The sequence below is a fragment of the Salvelinus alpinus genome, chromosome 4 (genome assembly GCF_045679555.1).
Source record: "Salvelinus alpinus chromosome 4, SLU_Salpinus.1, whole genome shotgun sequence".
Classification (NCBI taxonomy): domain Eukaryota; kingdom Metazoa; phylum Chordata; class Actinopteri; order Salmoniformes; family Salmonidae; genus Salvelinus; species Salvelinus alpinus.
In genome coordinates this window covers 43,896,858-43,921,452 of record NC_092089.1, presented here as the reverse complement: position 1 = coordinate 43,921,452, position 24,595 = coordinate 43,896,858, and the positions used below count along the sequence as shown (strand labels likewise).

At 42.7% G+C, this 24,595-nt stretch overlaps 1 protein-coding gene across 1 annotated transcript; it reads left to right on the top strand.

Annotated features, from left to right (window-relative positions):
• The first annotated feature begins 3,622 nt into the window (after positions 1-3,622).
• On the top strand, positions 3,623-5,047 carry LOC139573634 (GSK-3-binding protein-like). The gene has a single exon (XM_071397307.1). The coding sequence runs from the start codon at positions 3,735-3,737 to the stop codon at positions 4,221-4,223; it is 489 nt and encodes a 162-aa protein (XP_071253408.1). The 5' UTR covers positions 3,623-3,734; the 3' UTR covers positions 4,224-5,047.
• Positions 5,048-24,595: the final 19,548 nt, after the last annotated feature.

Genomic DNA, 24,595 nt, shown 5'->3' with positions numbered 1-24,595 from the left:
TTCAGTTTTACTTGTGTTATTATTACTAACATTAGTAGTAATAATAGTATTAGTGTTATAGTGCTTGTGTTGACCTCTTGCTCCTTTGTAGCATTTCAAAATAAACCTTTCCATACTCATTATGGTCCTCATTGCAGAGAACAGCATTTCAGAAGCAGGCACCTCCCAAATGTCTCTTACTGTACTTTCACCTTACATGACTTTGAGAGGCAGAAATCCAGAGGCAGACGGGTTACACAACTCTCAGTGAAACAGCATGTACAGTACAAACCTGTATGGGGTCATTTGGTGGTGCTGTGTATTGAATGTTATGCAAAGGTCCAACAATGCTCTCTGTTTACTTTAATGCAGATCTTTACACCAATAGCAGTAGAGCAAGGTCTGACATACAACCAAAACATATGTTTTAGATTTCATACACACAGTATAGCAGTAGAATAGTTTAATGCAAAGTAATGGATGAAGCAGGAGCTCTGTAAGAATGCTCCAAATAGTATGCCTAAATCAAATAAAAGTAACTTCAAACCAAGTTATGGCAACACATTATTGTGCTAATTACCGATAATATTAGGTAGCCTACATTTGTCAGTTGGTTGTACTATCCTTTTAAAGGTAGGTCCATATGGTCGCTTAAATGTCAATGTTCTTAAATAGTTTTCTGACATTGTAAGTTGGCTGTAGTTGCCTGCAATAGCTAACTTTAGTCTAAATTACTAAGAGTACATTGACCTGGAAATGCTATTTCAGGGTCAGCCATTTAACATCCAGATAGTTTACCCCCATCATTCTGTGGACATCTTTCGGGGTAAGAAACTGTTTAAAGTATTTTAAAATATTGTTAATTTACAACACTTTGTAATTAAGTAGTGAGTCATTGTTAATCCCTTCCTTCAATGACATCTCATTTCAATCAGCTATCTAGTACAAGCATCATCCATCCCAATTACTGTCACGCATCTATATGCATTACCGAGTCATCAACTGAGGAAGTTATGTCAGCATACAGGGTCTAAGATTTTGTCCAACACACTGTCTGTTTCTCCATGGAGCAGGTTCCTAGAACTGACTCTCTATGGGGACCCAGTTGATAGTTGCACCATGGAGCAACAGCACGCCGAGCAAACTATCCACCGCCTCTGAGCAGGATCCCTTAATCACTGACACAGCGCATGCATTCTCCCTAACCAAATTAGACATGACATTTAAGGACCTAAATTAAGGGTGGAAAACAAGCTACGCTGTTTATAGGCAAAAGTGGAGCTTAGTGTTTGGCTGTCTTTTGGGCAAACTGGGAGTTCCGGTTGAGGTGATGGTACTCACAGCACTGACAAATTAATGTGAAATTGACTCTGACACTCTCCCTCCTTCTCAGAGTTAGAATACCCCCTGATAGCCGTTTCAGATCAAACATGAATTGTACTTCAGAACTTGGGTGTGTATTATGATACATTTTTGTTGTGCCATTCTTTCTAAATCAGACAAAAGGGTGTGGTAAATAAAAAGGTACCTGGACTACAACTGTGAACAGAAGTTGTGCAGCACTGAATTCTACAGCCAGGAATCTACTTCCACAACCCCTTAGTATTATGAGGCTGTTATGTGACTCGACAGATAGCCTGTAAATTACAGGAAATCAGGTGAAGTAAGGTCACTATGCTCCTGAAAAGAGTATCGGGTGACAGCATGTAATCTTTGTTGATCAATCTCATATGGTGAGAGAGCTTTATGATTGGCTGAAGGTTGCAGAGCGTTGCTTTCTCTCAAGTAACAGCATGCACTGCAGCTCTGCCAAGTGAGTCCTACAGCCAATGGCATTCACTGCATCATGTTCACGATGCAAACATTGCCATGTGATAGGGAGCTGGATAGTCAATTGCACTTTAGATTAAGTTGTAGATGAAGTTCAGTTCATGGTAAACACACCAGAGGGCCAAATTATTCATTGGAAAAATGGTATATTAATAAACAGTAGAGGATGCCCTCTTCTCTTTTACTGAATCAAAGATATATGATAAAGGTCAATTATTCTAATACAAGATCTCTGGGAGCATCACATTACATATCCATCAAGTTCAACTCTACCAAATATTTACTGAAGCCAACTACATATTTTTGCTGAGTTTCAGCCCAAATGAGACATTACAAAAGGGCTCTGTCTGTCTGTCATGTAATCTCTGTATGTCCCATAGGTCAGGATCTCATTGTCAAACTCGGATGAGTAACTTGACTGTTAGCTCAGGGTTTATTTATGTTGAACAATGTAATAGTTATTTTATTGTTTTTCAGTGGATGCAATACTAGGAAGAGCCTTATATGGTGTCAGCACATACTCAATGGAAGGAAGAAACCCAATGACCCTCTGCTTTGGCAGAGCTCCAAGTCCTATCAAAGTCAAATGAATAGACACTATACACTCAATACACTGTTTCCCCAGTTCCCCTCCCCCTCTCCGACAAGGATAGAGTCATACTAGTAAAATGGGAACATTCCTGCAACAGGAACACAACCAGCTGCTAGTGCAGACCACAGACAAACAGGAATAGTTGTTGAGACAAACAGGAATTGTTGTTGACCAGCCAGCTGTTTACTGCATGTCTCAGTCATAGCGGAAGAGAATGAGGAAATCGATATTGCATTGTACTCTGAACCTAGTAAACATCTTATAAGTATAAACTACATCCACTACCCATACTGACTTTATTTTAAGCCTTGCGAAGTGTTAAGTAAATCTATCACGTACCCGAATGACATGAAGGGGCTAGGGACAGGCTGTAGTACAGACACGCACCACGTGAACACGATAGTCGCCCCTTATATGGTCATGAGGGCGCTCTTTGACTGGAGCGTTTGAGTTCAGTACGATTCGGAGAAATCAGAAACGTACTCCATGTTCTAACCACTGATGTAAATCAAACGCATACAGCACGTTTTACGCATACAGCACGTTTTGCGCATAAGAGATCGTGTATTCTGATGCATTTACAGGTACATCTGCACAAATTATGCATACAATTTTTGTTTTGTTTATTACCATAATGTAATAATTGTAATTGATATAATCCGAACATTAATCAATTATGGTTATTTCAACAATCCAGCAAATCTTCGTTAAACATTTGAAATATGAAGCATTTTAGAGTGGAGGGATGATATTGAAAATAATATTGCATGAAAACAATTGAATGATAGCTAACTGTGATAAAATACTTCTCAGTCAAAGGTTTTTGATTTCATGGGTTGTGGAATATAGCAATTTGCACCAAGAAATAAGTCAGGTGTATGACAACATGAGGTTGTTTTAAAAACATCGTTCTTTTGACCCACATAACATAGCTAGACAGTTACGAGTTACGTGTCCAGTTGGCTAGATGTGCCAAGACTGAATATAATCAGGGGAATCGTGCTTGTCGGTCTTTAAATAAGATATGAATAGTCAGAGTTGTGTTCAGAAAATGTATGTCATACATGCGGAATTTTGTAATAAAATGTATTATGTAATACTTTGTACGGAAAATAATAGAAATTATGATTCCCACTATTTGAAATAATTTGAATGATGATCGCACCCACATTGGAAATGGTACATTCCGGATCCTACGTCATCCATTGTTTACAAAATATCGAGAGGGTTACTTGCTTGCTTTTCTGCGGAGCAACGTGGTGAGAGGAAGGAACTGATATAGGCTCCCATTCATTTTGAAAATACAGCTAAGAAACACACAAAATACAACAAAATGCCTTGTCGAAAGGAGAACTACATCCTCTTGGAGCAGTCTGTTACCGTCGATTCGAAAGAAGTGGACGCTTTGGTCACGAAAATCGGCGAGGCGCTGCAGCTTCACAACAATAGTGCTAATCAAAAGACGATGTCGTGTCTCCACGGTCTCACCGGCAACTGCAGCAGTAGCAACATCAAACAAGCTAACAACAACAACAATGGCGTGGCCCTGCAAAAACGAACCGGGTGCTGCATACGACTTCGAAACCGGGGTCAACGTAGTAACAGAGCTAGTCCATACAGCTTCCCTGGCTCAAGTAACCAGGAGTGGGACAATTTCAAACCTTGGGACCGAAAGAGGATCAGCGCAGCTGTCGAGAACGACGACCCACATCAGTTACTTCAGGAATTAATATTGTCTGGGAATCTAATCAAAGAAGCAGTCAGGCGGCTGCAGTTCTCTACGACGGAGTGTGGAGATCTTTCGGACAATCTGCAGTGCTGATGATGCGGACAATGTATTCATTATCGAAATGTTACGGACAAAACGAAAATACTATTTTGCTGACATAGCTAGCTAGTTATAACGTTATACTATAAATGTTTAACGATTAAATATGTCATGACGGTAACGTTAGCATGTCTAATTTGTGACCGCTAATTTAGGCTTTTCATTTAGCCAATTAGTTAACGGTAGCCATGTTTGAAACTCACTTCACCTTTTGATGGTTAATTTAGATTTTTGTTATGGGTTGGGACTCTCCTTTTCACTATTCGTTGGCTTAATTAGTAGTTATGTAAACCAAGTGAATACTATGTTAACATAGTGAACGCTTTACGTTGACCTTGTTTACAAATCTAATCAGGCCGCCAGTATTGCCTGTTTTGTTTTTGTCCGTTAAATTTGAAACGAGCCGATTTAAACCAAGGTCTTACGTTACTAGTTAGCATGCTAGGCTAGCGCCACACTCATGCCAGGGTGGATTCCAAACGTCCCCGGCAACCCAACACTAACGGCAGCTTTGTATTTCCTTCACAAAGAAGGAACGGGATCAACAACCAGCTACCAAACCGTGTAAGAGACTGAGGCAGGCGACATTTCAAATGGTTGACTAAATGTCTCTTCGAACTGTCTGGGGGCTGTGTATTTTTCATAATGATGGGACACTGTTGTGCTTAACCTTAATTCCAATGCGGATTTGTGTTTATAATTTTCCAATTGTCTGTCAAGTTATTTACCATGACCACTTCGCAACGAAGTATTTCATAATGTTCCTGAGTATTCAGGCCTTTTGGTGTCTTAAAATAAACACGGTGTTTTTTTTTCAATTTGGTGTGTGTGCTTTTCGCCATCAAATAAAGGTTCCAATAAAATATAGCTAGTAACTGCAGCATTTGGGAAGCCTGTCAACACACTGCTATACAAAACGTACACCGAACAAAAATATAAACATGCAACATTTTCAAATATTTTACTGAGTTCATAAGGTAATCGGTATCTAGTGACCACCATTTGCCTCATGGAGCGCGACACATCTCCTTCGCATAGAGTTGTTTGTGGACTGTGGAATTTGTCCCGCTCCTCAATGGTTGTGCGAAGTTGTTGGATATTGGCGGGAAGTGGACCCTGCTGTCGTACAATGGGTGACATGTCTGGTGAGTAAGTAGGCTATGGAAGAACTGACATTTTCAGCTTCCAGGGATGACATACAGATCCTTGCGACATTGAAACATGAGGTGATGGCGGCGGATGAATGGCATGACAATGGGCCTCTGGATATCATCATGGTATCTCAGTGCATTAAAATTGTCATGATAAAATGCAATTGTGTTCGTTTTCTGTAGCTTATACCTGTCCATTCCATAACCCCACTGCCACCATGGGGCACTCTGTTCACAACGTTTACGTCAACAAACCGATCGCCTACACAACGCCATACACGCTGATACCTGCTCCATGCAGTTGAAACCGGGATTCATCCTTGAAGAGCACACTTCTCAGCGTGCCAGTGACCATCGAATGTGAGCATTTGCCCACTGAAGTCAGTTACGACTCCGAACTGCAGTCAGGTGAAGACCCTGGTTAGGACAAAGCGCACACAGATGAGCTTCCCTGAGATGGTTTCTGACAGTTTGCAAAAATTATTCGGTTGCGCAAACCCACAGCTTCATCAACTGTCAGGGTGGCTTGTCTCAGACAATCCTGGATGTGAAGGTCCTGGGCTGGCATGGTTATACCAACTTGTGACATTGTGTTGTGTAACAAAACTGCACATTTTAGTGGCCTTTTATTTTCCCCAGCGCAATATGCACCTGTGTAATGATCATGCTGTTTAATCAGCTTCTTGATATGCCACACCTATCAAGTGGATGGATTATCTTGGCAAAGGAGAAATGCTAACTAGCAGGGATGTAAACAAATGTGTGGAAAACATTTGAGAGAAATACACTTTTCATGAGTATGGAATATTTCAGAGATATTTTGTTTCAGCTCATGAAACATGGGACCAACACTACATGTTGTGTTTATATTTTTGTTAAGTGTAGTTTCATAGGTGATTACACTTTCCCCATTTTAAATGGTACTGCTTTATTTATTCCATCAATTAATGCTCAAAAACATTTAACCCCTGTTCAATATGTTTTTTGGGGGAAATTGTTGGGCCTTGCCTGTGTGTGTAGTCGCTGTTGGAAAGGACACATGTCAATTTTCTACAGTGTTATGTTCTGGGGTTTGCCCCCAGTGGCCTACACCACACTGGTTGACGATAGTTTGTGGAAAACATGTTTTGCTCTTCCCTTTACTATATAGCCAGTGTGAGGGCCAATAAATTGTTGAAGTGTCTCCTCCCCCATTCATTTCATACTGGATGTTCAGCTACACCTCATTATCATTTATGGTCACAATAGCAGATGTTCGTGCAAATAAAGAATAGATGGTGGCATGTTTTGGTTGTGTCTTACATTTACATTTAAGTCATTTAGCAGACGCTCTTATCCAGAGCGACTTACAAATTGGTGCATTCACCTTATGATATCCAGTGGAACAACCACTTTACAATAGTGCATCTAACTCTTTTAAGGGGGAGGGGGGGGGTTAGGAGGATTACTTTATCCTATCCTAGCTATTCCTTAAAGAGGTGGGGTTTCAGGTGTCTCCGGAAGGTGGTGATTGACTCCGCTGACCTGGCGTCGTGAGGGAGTTTGTTCCACCATTGGGGTGCCAGAGCAGCGAACAGTTTTGACTGGGCTGAGCGGGAACTGTACTTCCTCAGAGGTAGGGAGGCGAGCAGGCCAGAGGTGGATGAACGCAGTGCCCTTGTTTGGGTGTAGGGCCTGATCAGAGCCTGAAGGTACGGAGGTGCCGTTCCCCTCACAGCTCCGTAGGCAAGCACCATGGTCTTGTAGCGGATGCGAGCTTCAACTGGAAGCCAGTGGAGAGAGCGGAGGAGCGGGGTGACGTGAGAGAACTTGGGAAGGTTGAACACCAGACGGGCTGCGGCGTTCTGGATGAGTTGTAGGGGTTTAATGGCACAGGCAGGGAGCCCAGCCAACAGCGAGTTGCAGTAATCCAGACGGGAGATGACAAGTGCCTGGATTAGGACCTGCGCCGCTTCCTGTGTGAGGCAGGGTCGTACTCTGTGAATGTTGTAGAGCATGAACCTACAGGAACGGGTCACCGCCTTGATGTGAGTTGAGAACGACAGGGTGTTGTCCAGGATCACGCCAAGGTTCTTAGCGCTCTGGGAGGAGGACACAATGGAGTTTTCAACCGTGATGGCGAGATCATGGAACGGGCAGTCCTTCCCCGGGAGGAAGAGCAGCTCCGTCTTGCCGAGGTTCAGCTTGAGGTGGTGATCCGTCATCCACACTGATATGTCTGCCAGACATGCAGAGATGCGATTCGCCACCTGGTTATCAGAGGGGGGAAAGGAGAAGATTAATTGTGTGTCGTCTGCATAGCAATGATAGGAGAGGCCATGTGAGGATATGACAGAGCCAAGTGACTTGGTGTATAGCGAGAATAGGAGAGGGCCTAGAACAGAGCCCTGGGGGACACCAGTGGTAAGAGCACGTGGTGCGGAGACAGATTCTCGCCACGCCACCTGGTAGGAGCGACCTGTCAGGTAGGACGCAATCCAAGCGTGGGCCGCGCCGGAGATTCTCTGAACTGAGTATCCAGAAATTGCATCCTGTTAAGTCAAAGTATACCCGACTGAATCTCCATAGAGGTCTAGGGATCAAAAGATGCCAAAATATGAAATTAAGAAGAGAACCACCACTGTTGACCCAAATCCTTAGTATTTTCTACATGACACAAGAGAGTTTGTTCTGCAGTAGGCTACATTAGGAAAATGTTGCAATATTCCCTCTTTCTAGACTATGGTGTGACCCAAAATCAGATCCATGTCCACACCTACTTGTGTTTATTCTACAGAAATTGCTCCTCCATATAAACCTGTTTGGTGAGGACATGTTGAGAAGTAGGCATAGCCATATACTATCCTCATGGTGAAACAGAAACTGACCTTGTTTTCATTCTGTTGGTTTGAATCTGTTGATGACCCCATGTGGATAAAACTATAATGATAACCACTTTAATTTTCAGTACACAAAGTGTGCTACTGTGGAACAGACACCAGATGGCAGTATACGACTAGGATGTGGAAAACATCAAATTACTTATTTTTTTGCCTGTGAATATTTTAGTCATTTTGGCTTCCAAATAACCTCAAAGAATAAGATTATGTAAACAAATGGACTTCTGTATACACATATGGGAATTCACAGCTAGTGTGACAGGCTATGAAGTTGAGATTTACACCAATTTCAACCACAAACAATACTATAAATAATTTGTAAGAGCATTGTGAGGATTTTGCTGGCAACAATCAGAAGCCTATTGTGGCTTGTATGAGGTATAAATAAATGAGGGTTTTCATTGTAAATAGAGAATCAAACCTTCGTAGAGCCTTATCATTTTAAAAGATGTTCAAGAGAAAACCAAGTGTGCCAGTGCCACTCCCTCAGGATATGCCAGATACTGGAAACCTTGCTGCTGCTATTACTTTCAATGTCACAAACATTGAATCCTAGATAATTGTATACATAAGGACAAGCTCCTTGTCCTACATTCTTCCCTACAATTACCAAATACAATCAGAGAGGGTTAGAAGAGTGGGGCTGAAGTCATTTGAATGGCATCCAATCTCTTTTAAGATAATCATAGGTGACACTTTATTTGACCTTAACCCTTATTTGGAAGGTGCTTTCAGGACAAAAATACCCACACCTAATCAGCAGCCATTGTGAGGTGCCACCCATCTCTCCTCTTGCCCTGATCAGATATCAGCTTGGCATATGGAAGGCAAACGTTAGAACACACCTGCATGTTTAACTGGAACAAGCAGCAACAAAACGTTGTTTAACGTACTGATAACACACAGGGTTCATTAACCTCATTACCATGTCTCAACTGAAGTGCCCCAGCAAAACAAGGGGGCTGGTCTACCAAATGCCACCTCATAGAAGCTGGGAGAGAAAAAGCTTCATAGGAAATCTATTAATATTTGATTGGTATGATTGTTGTATACTGACATTGTTCTAGACACAGTCAGGTGCCAAACCAATGGCACATCAGCCATTGGTTTGTTATGCAGCCCTGTCTGAGCCTTACTGTATGGCACGTGTCAAAGCGTGCCTGAGGGTTTTTGCTCCGCCCTTGTGTAACAGTATAACTTTAGTCCGTCCCCTCGCGCGAACCAGGGACTCTCTGCACACATCAACAACAGTCACCCACGAAGCATCGTTACCCATCGCTCCACAAAAGCCGCGGCCCAAGGGGAACCACTACTTCAAGGTCTCAGAGCAAGTGACGTCACCGATTGAAAGGCTATTAGCGCACACCACCGCTAACTAGCTAGCCATTTCACATCCGTTACACTCACCCCCCCTTTCGACCTCCTCCTTTTCCGCAGCAACCAGTGATCCGGGTCAACAGCATCAATGTAACAGTATAACTTTAGTCCGTCCCCTCGCCCCGACCCGGGCGCGAACTAGGGACCCTCTGCACACATCAACAACAGTCACCCACGAAGCATCGTTACCCATCGCTCCACAAAAGCTGCGGCCCTTGCAGAGCAAGGGGAACCACTACTTCAAGGTCTCAAAGCAAGTGACGTCTCCGATTGAAAGGCTATTAGCGCACACCACCGCTAACTAGCAAGCCATTTCACATCCGTTACACTTCTACTTGATTGGTGAATGGTCACTAATTAGTAAGGAACTCCCCTCATCTGGTTGTCTAGGTCTTAACTGAAAGGAAAAACCCAAAACCTGCAGACATTTGGCTCTCTCTGTTTCTCTTTCTTTCTTTCTTTTCTCTCCCCCTTTCTCTCCATTTCTCACTGTCTCAACTCAGAATGAAGAGTGGAGTGACGTCTGTGTATCTGTGTATCCTTACCTAGCCCCGCTCGACCATCCTGATTTGAGAGCTTAAACAGAATGTAAGCTTGCTAGATATGGATGGTCGTACAAGGCTAGTCCTTACCAGTCAATTATGAAATTTGAACGGAAAACCAGTTAGATCGATAGGCGTACAAAGTTATAAAAGCTGATTTGTAGCCCCTAGAAATCTTTTTGGTGTCGGATGAAATATATATTTAGCAGTTAAGCTAGCTACTTGGCATTCAATATCCTTGCAACATCGCTTAAGCATGGAAAGATATTTATGCCATCTCTTTGACGTGCGTGTGTTTAGCCCTTGAGCTAACTCTGGCACTGGATAAATATGAACATTTAGCTTCAGTACAAGACTGAGTCGGCAATGCCTATGATGTTGGATTAAAATCAGGGTGTGAGTCATTCCTTCAGACTACAATGTGTCGTAGTCATCTTGATTTACTCTCTCTCTCTCTTTAGTCTTTTTAGCTTGGGACTGCTTCGCCAAGTGTGCAAATCCCTTCCCAGAATGTGTGGGCCCTAGAGGCTCACAGCGAAATATTTTGGATGATATTTAAAATCCAGTTGTCACTTTGAACAAAATGTTTCACACGATAACTAATTAGTGTCACTTAGGTTGGAAGCTGGTTTATCTCAGGCTGGTATTTTCAATGTAGTCTTATGTCTGTCGCTATATTCAGACATAAAAAAATAATGTGAAAGTCACTGAACAACTGGAAAAGAGAGAAGGACAATCAAACATGTAGAGGGAAGAAGTTGCCCCTAGCTAGACAGTAAAGGTCAGTTTAGCATTTACCCTCCTATATGGTTAGGATTTGAAGAGGGTAAGCAGTCACAACTTGCAGACTTGTTTACGTGCTGCTGTGCGTTTTGTTGCTAACCTTACTTTGCTACCTGACAACTTTACAGTTTTTACTTTTTAATTACCGTTTATATTTTCACTCCGGGCGCTTTATCTGGAAATGGTTCGTCAGGACCTCCACCAGCCAAAGCTAAGTAGTAACATTAACATGATGCCTTCTAATTATAGTCGCTGTACTCATAATATACAGGAGAACGATCGCCTTACGGCGAGGATAGCTGTGCTGCAAGCCCAGCTTCAGACGCAATCGTTAGGCAAGGGTAATTTCAGTGTAGGAAAGGATGAAACAGGGTCTGTGCCACCAGTAAGTACAGATAGTAATGTTAGTATAAATCCCCTCGCACAGTCCCCGCAGCCGGACAACTTTCTCATGGCTTCTGAAGGGAAATGCTGTAGGAATGCTCAACCGGTGTCACTCATTCAGCCTACAGAAACTTTCAACCGGTTCTCCCCATTAAGCAGCCAGTCGAGTCAGAGGACGAGCATTCTCTGGTCTCTACTCCTCCCGTTACGGGGTCTGAGACGTCGAAGCCTCCCACCATTAGCTCTGACAAATTGAAAACCCTAGTCATTGGCGACTCCATTACCCACAGTATTAGATTTAAAACGAATCATCCAGCGATCATACACTGTTTACCAGGGGGCAGGACTATCGACGTTAAGGCTAATCTGAAGATGGTGCTGGCTAAAGCTAAAACTGGTGAGTGTAGAGAGTATAGGGATATTGTTATCCACGTCGGCACCAACGATGTTAGGATGAAACAGTCAGAGGTCACCAAGCGCAACATAGCTTCAGCGTGTAAATCAGCTAGAAAGATGTCGGCATCGAGTAATTGTCTCTGGCCCCCTCCCAGTTAGGGGGAGTGATGAGCTCTACAGCAGTCTCACAACTCAATCGCTGGTTGAAAACTGTTTTCTGCCCATCCCAAAAGATAGAATTTGTAGATAATTGTCCCTCTTTCTGGGACTCACCCACAAACAGGACCAAACCTGGCCTGTTGAGGAGTGACGGACTCCATCCTAGCTGGAGGGGTGCTCTCATCTTATCTACGAACATAGACAGGGCTCTAACTCCCCTAGCTCCACAATGAAATAGAGTGCAGGCCAGGCAGCAGGCTGTTAGCTAGCCTGCCAGCTTAGTGAAGTCTGCCACTAGCAGAGTCAGTGTAGTCAGCTCAGCTATCCCCATTGAGACCGTGTCTGTGCCTCGACCTAGGTTGGGCAAAACTAAACATGGCGGTGTTCGCTTTAGCAATCTCACTAGAATAAAGACCTCCTCCATTCCTGCCATTATTGAAAGAGATTGTGATACCTCATATCTCAAAATAGGGCTACTTAATGTTAGATCCCTCACTTCCAAGGCAGTTATAGTCAATTAACTAATCACTGATCATAATCTTGATGTGAATGGCCTGACTGAAACATGGCTTAAGCCTGATGAATTTACTGTGTTAAATGAGGCCTCACCTCCTGGTTACATTAGTGACCATATCCCCTGCGCATCCCGCAAAGGCGGAGGTGTTGCTAACATTTACGATAGCAAATTTCAATTGACAAAAAAACCACTAAATTTCCGTCTTTTGAGCTTCTAGTCATGAAATCTATGCAGCCTACTCAATCACTTTTTATAGCTACTGTTTACATGCCTCCTGTGCCATATACAGCGTTCCTCACTGAGTCCCCTGAATTCCTATCGGACCTTGTAGTCATAGCAGATAATATTCTAATTTTTGATGACTTTAATATTCACATGGAAAAGTCCACAGACCCACTCCAAAAGGGTTTCGGAGCCATCATCGACTCAGTGGGTGTCACGCCCTGGCCTTAGTATTCTTTGTTTTCTTTATTATTTTAGTTAGGTCAGGGTGTGACATGGGGTTAGGTTTGTGTTTTTGTATTGTCTTGGGTGGTTTGGAGTGTCTAGGGGGATTTGTTAGAGTGTATGGGTTTGTGTTGAGTGGATGTGTCTAGAATAGTCTATGGTTTAGTGTATGTGTCTAGTATAGTCTATGGTTGAGTATAGGTGTTTAGAAAAGTCTATGGCTGCCTGATTTGGTTCTCAATCAGAGACAGCTGGTCATAGTTGTCTCTGATTGGGAGCCATATTTAAGGGAGCCATAGGCTTTAGGTATTTGTGGGAAATTGTCTATGTAGAACGTTTGTAGCCTGTATGTATGTGCACAACGTTTGTAGCTTCACGGTCGTTTTGTTGTTTTGTTAGTTTGTATAGAGTTTTGTGTCGTGTTCATCTTCGTGGTGTTAATAAAAGAAGATGGCTTATTTTCCAAATGCTGCGTTTTGGTCCGTCTCTCAACCACACGATCGTGACAGTGGGTTTTCTCCAACATGTCTCCGGACCTACTCACTGCCACAGTCATACTCTGGACCTAGTTTTGTCCCATGGAATAAATGTTGTGGATCTTAATGTTTTTCCTCATAATCCTGGACTATCGGACCACCATTTTATTACGTTTGCAATCGCAACAAATAATCTGCTCAGACCCCAACCAAGGATCATCAAAAGTCATGCTATAAATTCTCAGACAACCCAAAGATTCCTTGATGCCCTTCCAGACTCCCTCTGCCTACCCAAGGACGTCAGAGGACAAAAATCAGTTAACCACCTAACTGAGGAACTCAATTTAACCTTGCGCAATACCCTAGATGCAGTCGCACCCCTAAAAACTAAAAACATTTGTCATAAGAAACTAGCTCCTGTCACGTTCCTGACCTTATTTCCTTTGTTTTGTCTTTGTTTAGTATGGTCAGGGCGTGAGTTGGGGTGGGCATTCTATGTTATGTGTTTCTATGTTGGGTTCATTTTCAATTAGCCTGATATGGTTCTCAATCAGGGGCAGGTGTTTTACGTTTCCTCTTGAGAACCATATTAAGGTAGGCTGTTCTCACTGTTTGTTTGTGGGTGATTGTTCCTGTGTCAGTGCCTGTGCCACACGGGACTGTTTCGTTCGTTCGTTCGTTCGTTCGTTCGTACGTTCCTGTTCGTGCGTTCTTGTTTTATGTTCTCAAGTACAGGTCTGTTCACGTTGTTTTGTTATTTTGTATTTTGTCAAGTGTTCTTCGTGTTCGTCTTTCTTTAATAAATCGTTATGTATTCAACCCACGCTGCATATTGGTCCGATCCTTGCTCATCCTCAGACGAGGAGAAGGACGAGCGTTACAGCTCCCTGGTATACAGAAAATACCAGAGCTCTGAAGCAAGCTTCCAGAAAATTGGAACGGAAATGGCGCTACACCAAACTGTAAGTCTTCCAACTAGCTTGGAAAGACAGTACCGTGCAGTATCGAAGAGTCCTCACTGCTGCTCGATCATCCTTTTTTCCCAACTTAATTGAGGAAAATAAGAACAACCCAAAATGTATTTTTGATACTGTCGCAAAGTTAACTAAAAAGCAGCATTCCCCAAGAGAGGATGGCTTTCACTTCAGCAGCAATAAATTCATGACCTTCTTTGAGGAAAAGATCATGATCATTAGAAAGCAAATTACGGACTCCTCTTTAAATCTGCGTATTCCTCCAAAGCTCAGTTGTCCTGAGTCTGCACAACTCTGCCAGGACCTAGGATCAAGGGAGACACTCAAGTGTTTTAGTACTATATCTCTTGACACAATGATGAAAATAATCATGGCCTCTAAACCTTCAAGCTGCATACTGGACCCTAAATCCAACTAACTACTGAAAGAGCTGCTTCCTGTGCTTGGCCCTCCTATGTTGAACATAATAAACGTCTCTCTATCCAGAAAAGAAAAAAGCTGTTGCACAGCAACTCACTGCCTTCCTGAAGACAAACAATGTATACGAAATGCTTCAGTCTGGTTTTAGACCCCATCATAGCACTGAGACTGCACTTGTGAAGGTTGTAAATTACCTTCTAATGGCGTCAGACTGAGGCTCTGCATCTGTCCTCATGCTCCTAGACCTTAGTGCTGCTTTTGATACCATCGATCACCACATTCTTTTGGAGAGATTGGAAACCCAAATTGGTCTACACGGACAAGTTCTGGCCTGGTTTAGATCTTATCTGTCGGAAAGATATCAGTTTGTCTCTGTGGATGGTTTGGCCTCTGACAAATCAACTGTAAATTTCGGTGTTCCTCAAGGTTCTGTTTTAGGACCACTATTGTTTTCACTATATGTTTTACCTCTTGGGGATGTCATTCGAATACATAATGTTAACTTTCACTGCTATGCGGATGACACACAGCTGTACATTGCAATGAAACATGGTGAAGCCCCAAAATTGCCCTCGCTGGAAGCCTGTGTTTCAGACATAAGGAAGTGGATGGATGCAAACGTTCTACTTTTAAACTCGGACAAAACAGAGATGCTTGTTCTAGGACCCAAGAAACAAAGAGCTATTCTGTTGAACCTGACAATTCATCTTGATGGTTGTACAGTCGTCTCAAATAAAACATATCAAGACTGTTTCAAGGACAGCTTTTTTCCATCTACGTAACATTGCAAAAATCTGACATTTTCTGTCCATAAATTATGCAGAAAAATGTATCCATGCATTTTTCACTTCTAGGTTAGACTACTGCAATGCTCTACTTTCCGGCTATCCGGATAAAGCACTAAATAAACTTCAGTTAGTGCTAAATACGGCTGCTAGAATCCTGACTAGAACCAAACAATTTGATCATATTACTCCAGTGCTAGCCTCCCTACACTGGCTTCCTGTTAAGGCAAGGGCTGATTTCAAGGTTTTACTGCTAACCTACAAAGCATTACATGGGCTTGCTCCTACCTATCTTTCCGATTTGGTCCTGCCGTACATACCTACACGTACGCTACGGTCACAAGACGCAGGCCTCTTAATTGTCCATAGAATTTCTAAGCAAACAGCTGGAGGCAGGGCTTTCTCCTATAGAGCTCCATTTTTATGGAATGGTCTGCCTACCCATGTGAGAGATGCAGACTCGGTCTCAACCTTTAAGTCTTTATTGAAGACTCATCTCTTCAGTAGGTCCTATGATTGGGTGTAATCTGGCCCAGGAGTGTGAATGTGAACGGAAAGGCACTGGAGCAACGAATCGCCCTTGCTGTCTCTGCCTGGCTGGTTCCCTTCTCTTCACTGCCTCTAACCCTATTACAGGGGCTGAGTCACTGGGTTACTGGTGCTCTTCCATGCCGTCCCTAAGAGGGGTGCGTCACTTGAGTGGGTTGCGTCACTGACATGGTCTTCCTGTCTGGGTTGGCGCCCCCCCTTGGGTTGTGTCCCGTGGCGAAGATCTTTGTGGGCTATACTCGGCCTTTTCTCAGGATGGTAAGTTGGTGGTTGAAGATATCCCTCTAGTGGTGTGGGGGCTGTGCTTTGGCAAAGTGGGTGGAGTTATATCCTGCCTGTTTGACCCTGTCCGGGGGTATCATCGGATGGGGCCACAGTGTCTCCTGTCCCCTCCTGTCTCAGCCTCCAGTATTTATGCTGCAGTAGTTTATGTGTCGGGGGGCTAGGGTCAGTCTGTTATATCTGGAGTATTTCTCCTGTCTTATCCGGTGTCCTGTGTGAATTTAAGTATGCTCTCTCTAATTCTCTCTTTCTCTCTTTCTTTCTTTCTTTCTTTCTTTCTTTCTTTCTTTCTTTTCTCTCTCTCGGAGGACCTGAGCCCTAGGACCATGCCTCAGGACTACCTGGCATGATGACTCCTTGCTGTCCCCAGTCCACCTGGCCGTGCTGCTGATCCAGTTTCAACTGTTCTGCCTGCGGCTATGGAACCCTGACCTGTTCACCGGACGTGCTACCTGTCCCAGACCTGCTGTTTTCAACTCTCTAGAGACAGCAGGAGCAGTAGAGATACTCTCAATGATCGGCTATGAAAAGCCAACTGACATTTACTCCTGAGGTCCTGACCTGTTGCACCCTCGACAACTACTGTGATTATTATTATTTGACCCTGCTGGTCATTTATGAACATTTGAACATCTTGGACATGTTCTGTTATAATCTCCACCCGGCACAGCCAGAAGAGGACTGGCCACCCCTCATAGCCTGGTTCCTCTCTAGGTTTCTTCCTAGGTTTTGGCCTTTCTAGGGAGTTTTTCCTAGCCACCGTGCTTCTACACCTGCATTGCTTGCTGTTTTGGGTTTTAGGCTGGGTTTCTGTACAGCACTTTGAGATGTCTGCTGATCTAAGAAGGGCTATATAAATAAATTTGATTTTGATTATTTTGATTAATTGTGGAAATGTACAGGTTGGATGTGTCAATGCATACATTGTGAGGATTAATCAACAGAGACCCACTCTAAACTGACAATTTGTTTTGTATTATGATGTTGTTGGAGTGTGGAGATGACTTCTGGTGACACTCATTCAGACATCAGGTGATCAAAGGCATGGCTTCCACAAGGAATTATCCTATCTCTGACTGGTTCACCATGACTTGATTGAAATGATTTTCACTCATCGATTAAAAATTATGAAGGTATTAAACTGTGAGTATGATTAAGAGTTCCCGAGTGGCGCAGCGGTCTAAGGCACTGCTTCTCAGTGATAGAGGCATCACTACAGACCCTGGTTCGATTCCAGGCTGTATCACAAACAGCTGTGATTGGGAATCCCATAGGGCGCCGCACAATTGGCCCAGCGTCGTCCGGGTTAGAGTTTGGCTGGGATAGGCCGTCATTGTAAATAAGAATTTGTTATTAACTGACTTGCCTAGTTAAATCAAACATTTTATTTACAAGAGGAAAAGTGAAAGACAGAAAAATCATCCTCACTTAATTGACACGTTTTAAAAAGCTGTTCCAATTAAAGCATACAGTGCATTCAGCAAATATGCAGACCCCTTGACTTTGTTCCACATTTTATTGTGTTACCCCCTCATTCTATAATTTATTAAACCGTTAAATCGTTCTACACACAATACCCCATAATGACAAAGCAATATATATATATTTTTTTAGAAATGATAGCAAATTTATACAAAATAAAAAACGGAAATATCACATACACCTAAGTATTCAGACCCTTTACTCAGTACTTTGTTGAAACACCTTTGGCAGCGATTACAGCCTCAAGGATTTTTGGGTATGACACTACAAGTTTGCCACATCTGTATTTATGGAGTTTCTCCCATTCTTCTCTGCAGATCCTCTCAAGCTATGTCAGGTTGGATGGGGAGCGTCGCTGCACAGCTATTTTCAGGTCTTTCCGTTGCTGTTCGGTCGGGTTCAAGTCCGGGCTCTGGCTGGGCCACTCAAGGACATTCAGAGACTTGTCCCGAAGCCACTCCTACTTTGTCTTGGCTGTGTGCTTAGGGTTGTTGTCCTGTTGGAAGGTAAACCGTCACCCCAGTCTGAGATCCTGAGCGCTCTGAAACAGATTTTCATCAAGGAACACTCTGTACTCTGCTCCGTTCATCTTTCCCTCTATCCTGAATTGTCTCTGCAGCTGAAAAACATCCCTGCAGCATGATGCTGCCACCACCATGTTTCACCGAGGGCTGGTGCCAGGTTTCCTCTAGATGTGACGCTTGGCATTCAGGCCAAAGAGTTCAATCTTGGTTTCATCAGACCAGACCAGAGAATCGTGTTTCTCATGGTCTGAGAGTCCTTTAGGTGCCTTTTGGCAAACTCCAAGCAAGCTGTCATCTGCCTTTTACTGAGGAGTGGCTTCCATCTGGCCACACTACCATAAAGGCCTGATTGGTGGAGTGCTGCAGAGATGGTTGTCCTTCTAGAGAGATGGTTGTCCTTGTCTCCCATCTCCACAGAGGAACTCTAGAGCTCTGTCAGAGTGACCATCGGGTTCTTGGTCACCTCCCTGACCAAGGCCCTTCTCCCCCGATAGCTCAGTTTGGCCGGGTGGCCAGCTCTAGGAAGAGTCTTGAGGTTCCAAACTTCTTCCATTTAAGAATGATGGAGGCCACTGTGTTCTTAGGGACCTTCAATGCTGCAGACATGTTTTGGTACCCTTCCCCAGATCTGTGCCTCGACACAATCCTGTCTCTGCACTCTACGGACAATTCCTTGAACCTCATGGCTTGGTTTTTCTCTGACATGCACTGTGAATTGTGGGACCTTATATAGACAGGTGTGTGCCTTTCCAAATCATGTCCAATCAATTGAATTTACCACAGGTGGACTCCAATCAAGTTGTAGAAACATCTCAAGGATGATCAATGGAAACAGGATGCACCTAAGCTCAAGTTTAAGTCTAATAGCAAAAGGTCTGAATATTTTGTTTATAAAAGTGTGTTTTGTCTTTGTCATTATGGGGTATTGTATGTAGATTGATGACAACCATTTTTTATTTAATCCATTTTAGAATAAGGCTGTAACAAAATGTGGAAAAGGTGAAGGGGTCTGAATAATTTCTCGAATGCACTGTATATCAATATCAAAAGGCAACCTAATCCAAAGCGCTCTATCAAATAAACAGTGTTTTTAATCTCCTCACATTTTAAATATCAACTGGCATTCTATCCAGCCCACTTGTGTTTTAGAGATTTCCACTGACATGATCATAGATGGATTACATATTCCACCCACTGACACAGGAAGGAGAAACTGTATGCTGAGCGCTCACTCAAGCTCCAAGTGGCACTCTCATGCCTTTTTCCTCCACCACACTTTATTTCAACCGAGAGTGCTGTTCTAGTATTGAGCCATAAAGTAACATAAGAGCCCTTAATATGTGTGTTTTAATCGCTCACATCTTGACTTGTGACAGTTTTTAGTCCTCGCAACTGGACTGAAAACATCGCCACTGCGCTTGTAAATGAAAACATTAAAAGTAGTGTTACTCAACCCAATGTATACTGAACAAAAATATAAACACAAGTAAAGTGTTGGTCCCATGTTTCATGAGGTGGAATAAAAGATACCCACATTTTTCTATATGCACAAAAAGCTTATTTCTCTCCAATTTTGTGCACACATTTGTTTACATCCCTGTTAGTGAGCATTTCTTCTTTGCCAGGATAATCCATCTGCCTGACAGGTGTGGCATATCAAGAAGCTGATTAAACAGCACGATCATTACACAGGTGCACCTTGTGCTGGGGACAATAAAAGGCCACTATAAAATATGCAGTTTTGTCACACAACACAATGCCACAGATGTATCAGGTTTTGAGGGAGCGTGCAATTAGCATTCTGACTGCAGTTATGTCCACCAGAGCTGTTGCTAGAGAATTGAATATTAATTTCTCTACCATAAGCCAGGATGTCGTTTTAGAGAATTTGGCAGTACGACCAACTGGCCTCACAACCGCAGTCCACGTGTAACCGTGCCAGCCCAGGACCCCCACATCCGGCTTCTTCACCTGTGGGATCGTCTGAGACCAGCCACCTGGAAAGCTGATGAAACTGAGGACTATTTCTGTCTGTAATAAATCCCTTTTGTGGGGAAAGACTAATTCTGATTGGTTGGGCCTGGCTCCACAGTGGGTGGACCCTCCCAGGCCCACCCATGGCCAGTCATGCTAAATCCATAGATTAGGGCCTAATGAATTTATTTCAATTGACTGATTTTCTTACATGAACTGTGACCAAGTCAAATCGTTGAAATTATTGCATGTGGCGTTTTATGTTTTTGGTCAGTATAATTACGTATTTTGTCTTTCAGCATAGGTGGTCACTACATTTACGTTGGAACCAGGAAATATGAAAGAAGTGAACCAAACAGAAACATTGCAAATGAACAATAACAACCACATGAATAATAGACCAGAAGTCTAAAGCAAACACTGCGCTAGTGATATCAGACCAATTTATTATAATTTGAGTGTTACTGTAGGCTTTGTTAGGGGAAATGGGGGATGTATATAATTCCAGGTGCTAGTTCCCAGCTCATTAACCCAGTTACATTAGACAGGAGGGGTGTATTCTTCCAAGGACAAAGCAAAGGATATTCCCTGTTGGGTTCAGAGGTCAGACAGGTGGGTGGAGCTTGAGGAGATCACACTACTGCTGCATGCCTTTCTCTCCATGCACCACGTCAATGTAGACCACTACTTATAACCTCAGTACTGAATAGCAGGTAACTCATTCTAAGAATACTTACAATTGACTGTTGTAATAGCACCCCCCCCAAAAAAATAAATCCATGCAGCTTGTCAGACCACTTCCAAATGGTTAAACACTGATTATAACAGTCAGAGATCATCATCTTAACAAGACTTTTGCTGACAATTTATAGAACATGGCACTGGAACTTTACTAAAGACGTACCATGAGAGTTAACTGCCGATCCTAATGAACTATGGGACCCTGGAAAGCAAGGGGGGGATCGATTCTCTATTCTGCTTCCAAAATGGGCACTGTGCTTCCTTGAGGACTGTGTGACGTAAGGGTTTAATGAGACTACGTTTGAAGTTTGGGATGAAAGACTTGTGCTCAGGGCCTCAGCGATGGGGGAGGACCAGATATCTACACACACGAGGCACTTGAAATACCCCCAGCAACAAGCAACAGGCTCTGTATTGCAAGAGCTGGGTTCTGCAAGTCCATTCTTTTATAACCATACTATTAGAACGTGAGGATAGTTTTGAAGCTATAGCAGGACGTTTCTCTATAATTTTCAGTGCCCTTGGCCCGGTGTTCTCTCCCTGAGTGTCCCAGCAGTGTTTTTGCCTCATGGCGTGTTTTGTTCTCTCTCTGCCCCTGGGAATGCTTGGCCCTCATTTTGACTTCTGCACCATCCTGCTTCGGATTGAGGCTCTGTACTAGCCATGAAGTTGCAATCGCGAACCGCTTCAAATGACATTGATGACATAGTTGGTTGCCAATGTCAACAATGTTTATAAACGACAACACAGGTCATAAACAATGGTGTAACAAAGCCCTTTTGCTTTAACATTGTTACTTTACTCACCTACAGTAGATTGTGTGTCCTATTTCCGACAGGGCTTTAGTACAGCAAAATGAGAGATGAATGGGGGGGAGGAAAGGGGGAACATTTGGGTAAAACATAAATATTCTATTGATCTCACACACACTGAATACTCACATCTGTCCTCTGCTACTCTGACCTATTTGTGAAATAATACCAGAAATTACTGGTCAATCTCTTCTCATGTCTCTTTCACCCCATACCCCTAAAAGAAGATGTACTACATAGCCCAGCACATGTCCTTCTGCCTGTCCAGGCGGCAATATCCCTCCTTGAACCACTCTACGGTCATCTTAAAATAGTAAGAACGAGTGAGAGAGAAGATGGCAGAGATATACAGGGAAAGTAAAAGCAGAGAAGGCAGGGTTGTTTATCAAATGGAATCTTTTTTTATAGAAACTTAAACATCTTGACATACATTTGACATACATGTTAACAAGAAAGTATGATATTGTGATCAGTAATGTAAACTATATTCTCTAGCAGTTTTTCCTGACTAAACCTGCTGTATGTTAAACACAGCTGCAAGGCTGCGGGATGTCTAACCATTTCCCTCAGGCAGAAAGATTTACCTCAGGGATAGAACTGTTAGCAAAGTGAATATACTTCCAGAGCCATGATATAGGAATTGAGTTTGGGGTCCAAGTACTTAGACACAACTAGCATTCAAACTAAAACAGTTTATATTCTCCTCTCTATTACCATCCTGTATGAGAAACAATACAGTGGCTATTGCCTATGTTTGATAGTTACTCTTTTAAAAAGGTAACATCGGTTGAGTGGTGTATGTCTGTTTAGTGTAAGTAACTTGTACTGGGGCTGCTTGTAAAACCCAAGAGATTTATCCTCTAAAAAGAATCCAGGAAAAGGATGCAGTAAAATAAACAGCTTAACCCATAAAGCATCCAAAGTAAAAACTGTGATGACATGCCTGGTCCGGATGGTGTCTGATCACTGTCAACACACTCTCTCTCCCTCAGTCCCTCTCTCTGATCTCTCCCTTCTCTTAACTGTCTTTCTCTTTCACACACACACAGTTTTGTTTTGCTATCCTTGTGGGGACCAAATAATTGATTCCAATCCAAATCTTATTTTCCCTAAAATTAACCCTTAACCTAACCATAACACTAACCTTAAACCTAAGACTAACCTAAACCCCTAATCCTTAAAACTATACCTAACCCTAATTCTAACCCTAATTGTAACCCTAGAATAGGATTTTTCAGGGCTCACAAGGATAGTTCAACACACACACACACACACACACACACACACACACACACACACACACACACACACACACACACACACACACACACACACACACACACACACACACACACACACACAACTACTTAGCTTGCCTGACTGTGTGTGTGTGTGTGTGTGTGTGTGTGTGTGTGTGTGTGTGTGTGTGTGTGTGTGTGTGTGTGTGTGTGTGTGTGTGTGTGTGTGTGTGTGTGTGTGTGTGTGTGTGTGTGTGTGTGTGTGTGTACGTTTTCTCCAGAGGTTTGGGAGTACTTGTCCAGCTGGGACATGGATAGTGCTCTCATCCCTGTAGATCAAACACATGCAAATTAATTATATTCCAATAGCCTCACCAGAGAGCATGCTGATTGGTGCGCTCTGTCTGATTGACTCCCTTATTATTTGAGCTTCATGTGTGTTTTATATAAACTCACAGGGCCTGTTCAAACGGGACTCATCTGATGCAGCATTAAAAGGACTATTATCACTCTCATGTTGATTACTCTCCTGCCAACACAAAACGTTTTCCTGGGGTTGATGCCAGTTCTATTTGTCATGTATTCCCCAAATACAAATACAGAGGATAGAACATTGTATAAATGATACAATCCCTCCAATAACATTGAATGAGTGTACTGAGATGCACTCTGGAGATGGATGTGGATTATTGTCCTTGATTCTCTCGTCTAGACAGGTGGTTCTCAACCCGTGTACCACAGCACACTGGTGTACCTCAAGGAACTCTCAGATGTGCCTTGAAACTTTTCCTATTATTGAAAAAAAAATGTAACAGTCAATTATAGGCTAAACATGACATGTGGAATGCACAAGGGATTTTTGACTTAGAAGCATTAGTGCCAGTCAGATAATACATTAAATGGGATCTGTATCCTAACATGTTTCTCAGGCTGTTTGAGGGGCGCACATCACGAGCAAAGTCATTTGTATAATTTTGTTTCATCTGTGAAAAACATTAGCACAGGCAAATCTGATATTTATTATGGCTCTGTGCTTAGCTATACCACAGCCTGGTTGCACATTTGCCATGCAGAAAACCGCTCGTCTGTAGCCCAAACCGTTCTAAACTAAATTAACCATCATAAGAAAGGAACTATCAAAACTATAAAAATATTTCAAATAAACCCTATTTAACCTATATTTTTTTTTTAATTGTCACAGAAAATAGATGATTTGCAGTATGGCTCAGATGAGATGGAGGTCATTACCACTAAATATATTAATAGGGACATTTTAGGTGTGCCAAAGAATTTTATATCCCATCAATGTGTGCTAAGGTTTAAAAAAAAGTTGGGAACCACTGGTCTAGACAAATAAGTAGGCCAGAGGTCCCTTGTGGTAAAACAAGGGGTCACAATGAAAATATAAAAAATGTGTTCTGCCAAGTGAGAACTACTACTGTGAACTACCGCTATTTTGTTTGTTTGGCCAGAA

Excerpts from the sequence above, each read along its gene's own strand:
- LOC139573634 (XM_071397307.1), top strand. The coding sequence starts at position 3,735 with ATGCCTTGTCGAAAGGAGAACTACATCCTCTTGGAGCAGTCTGTTACC.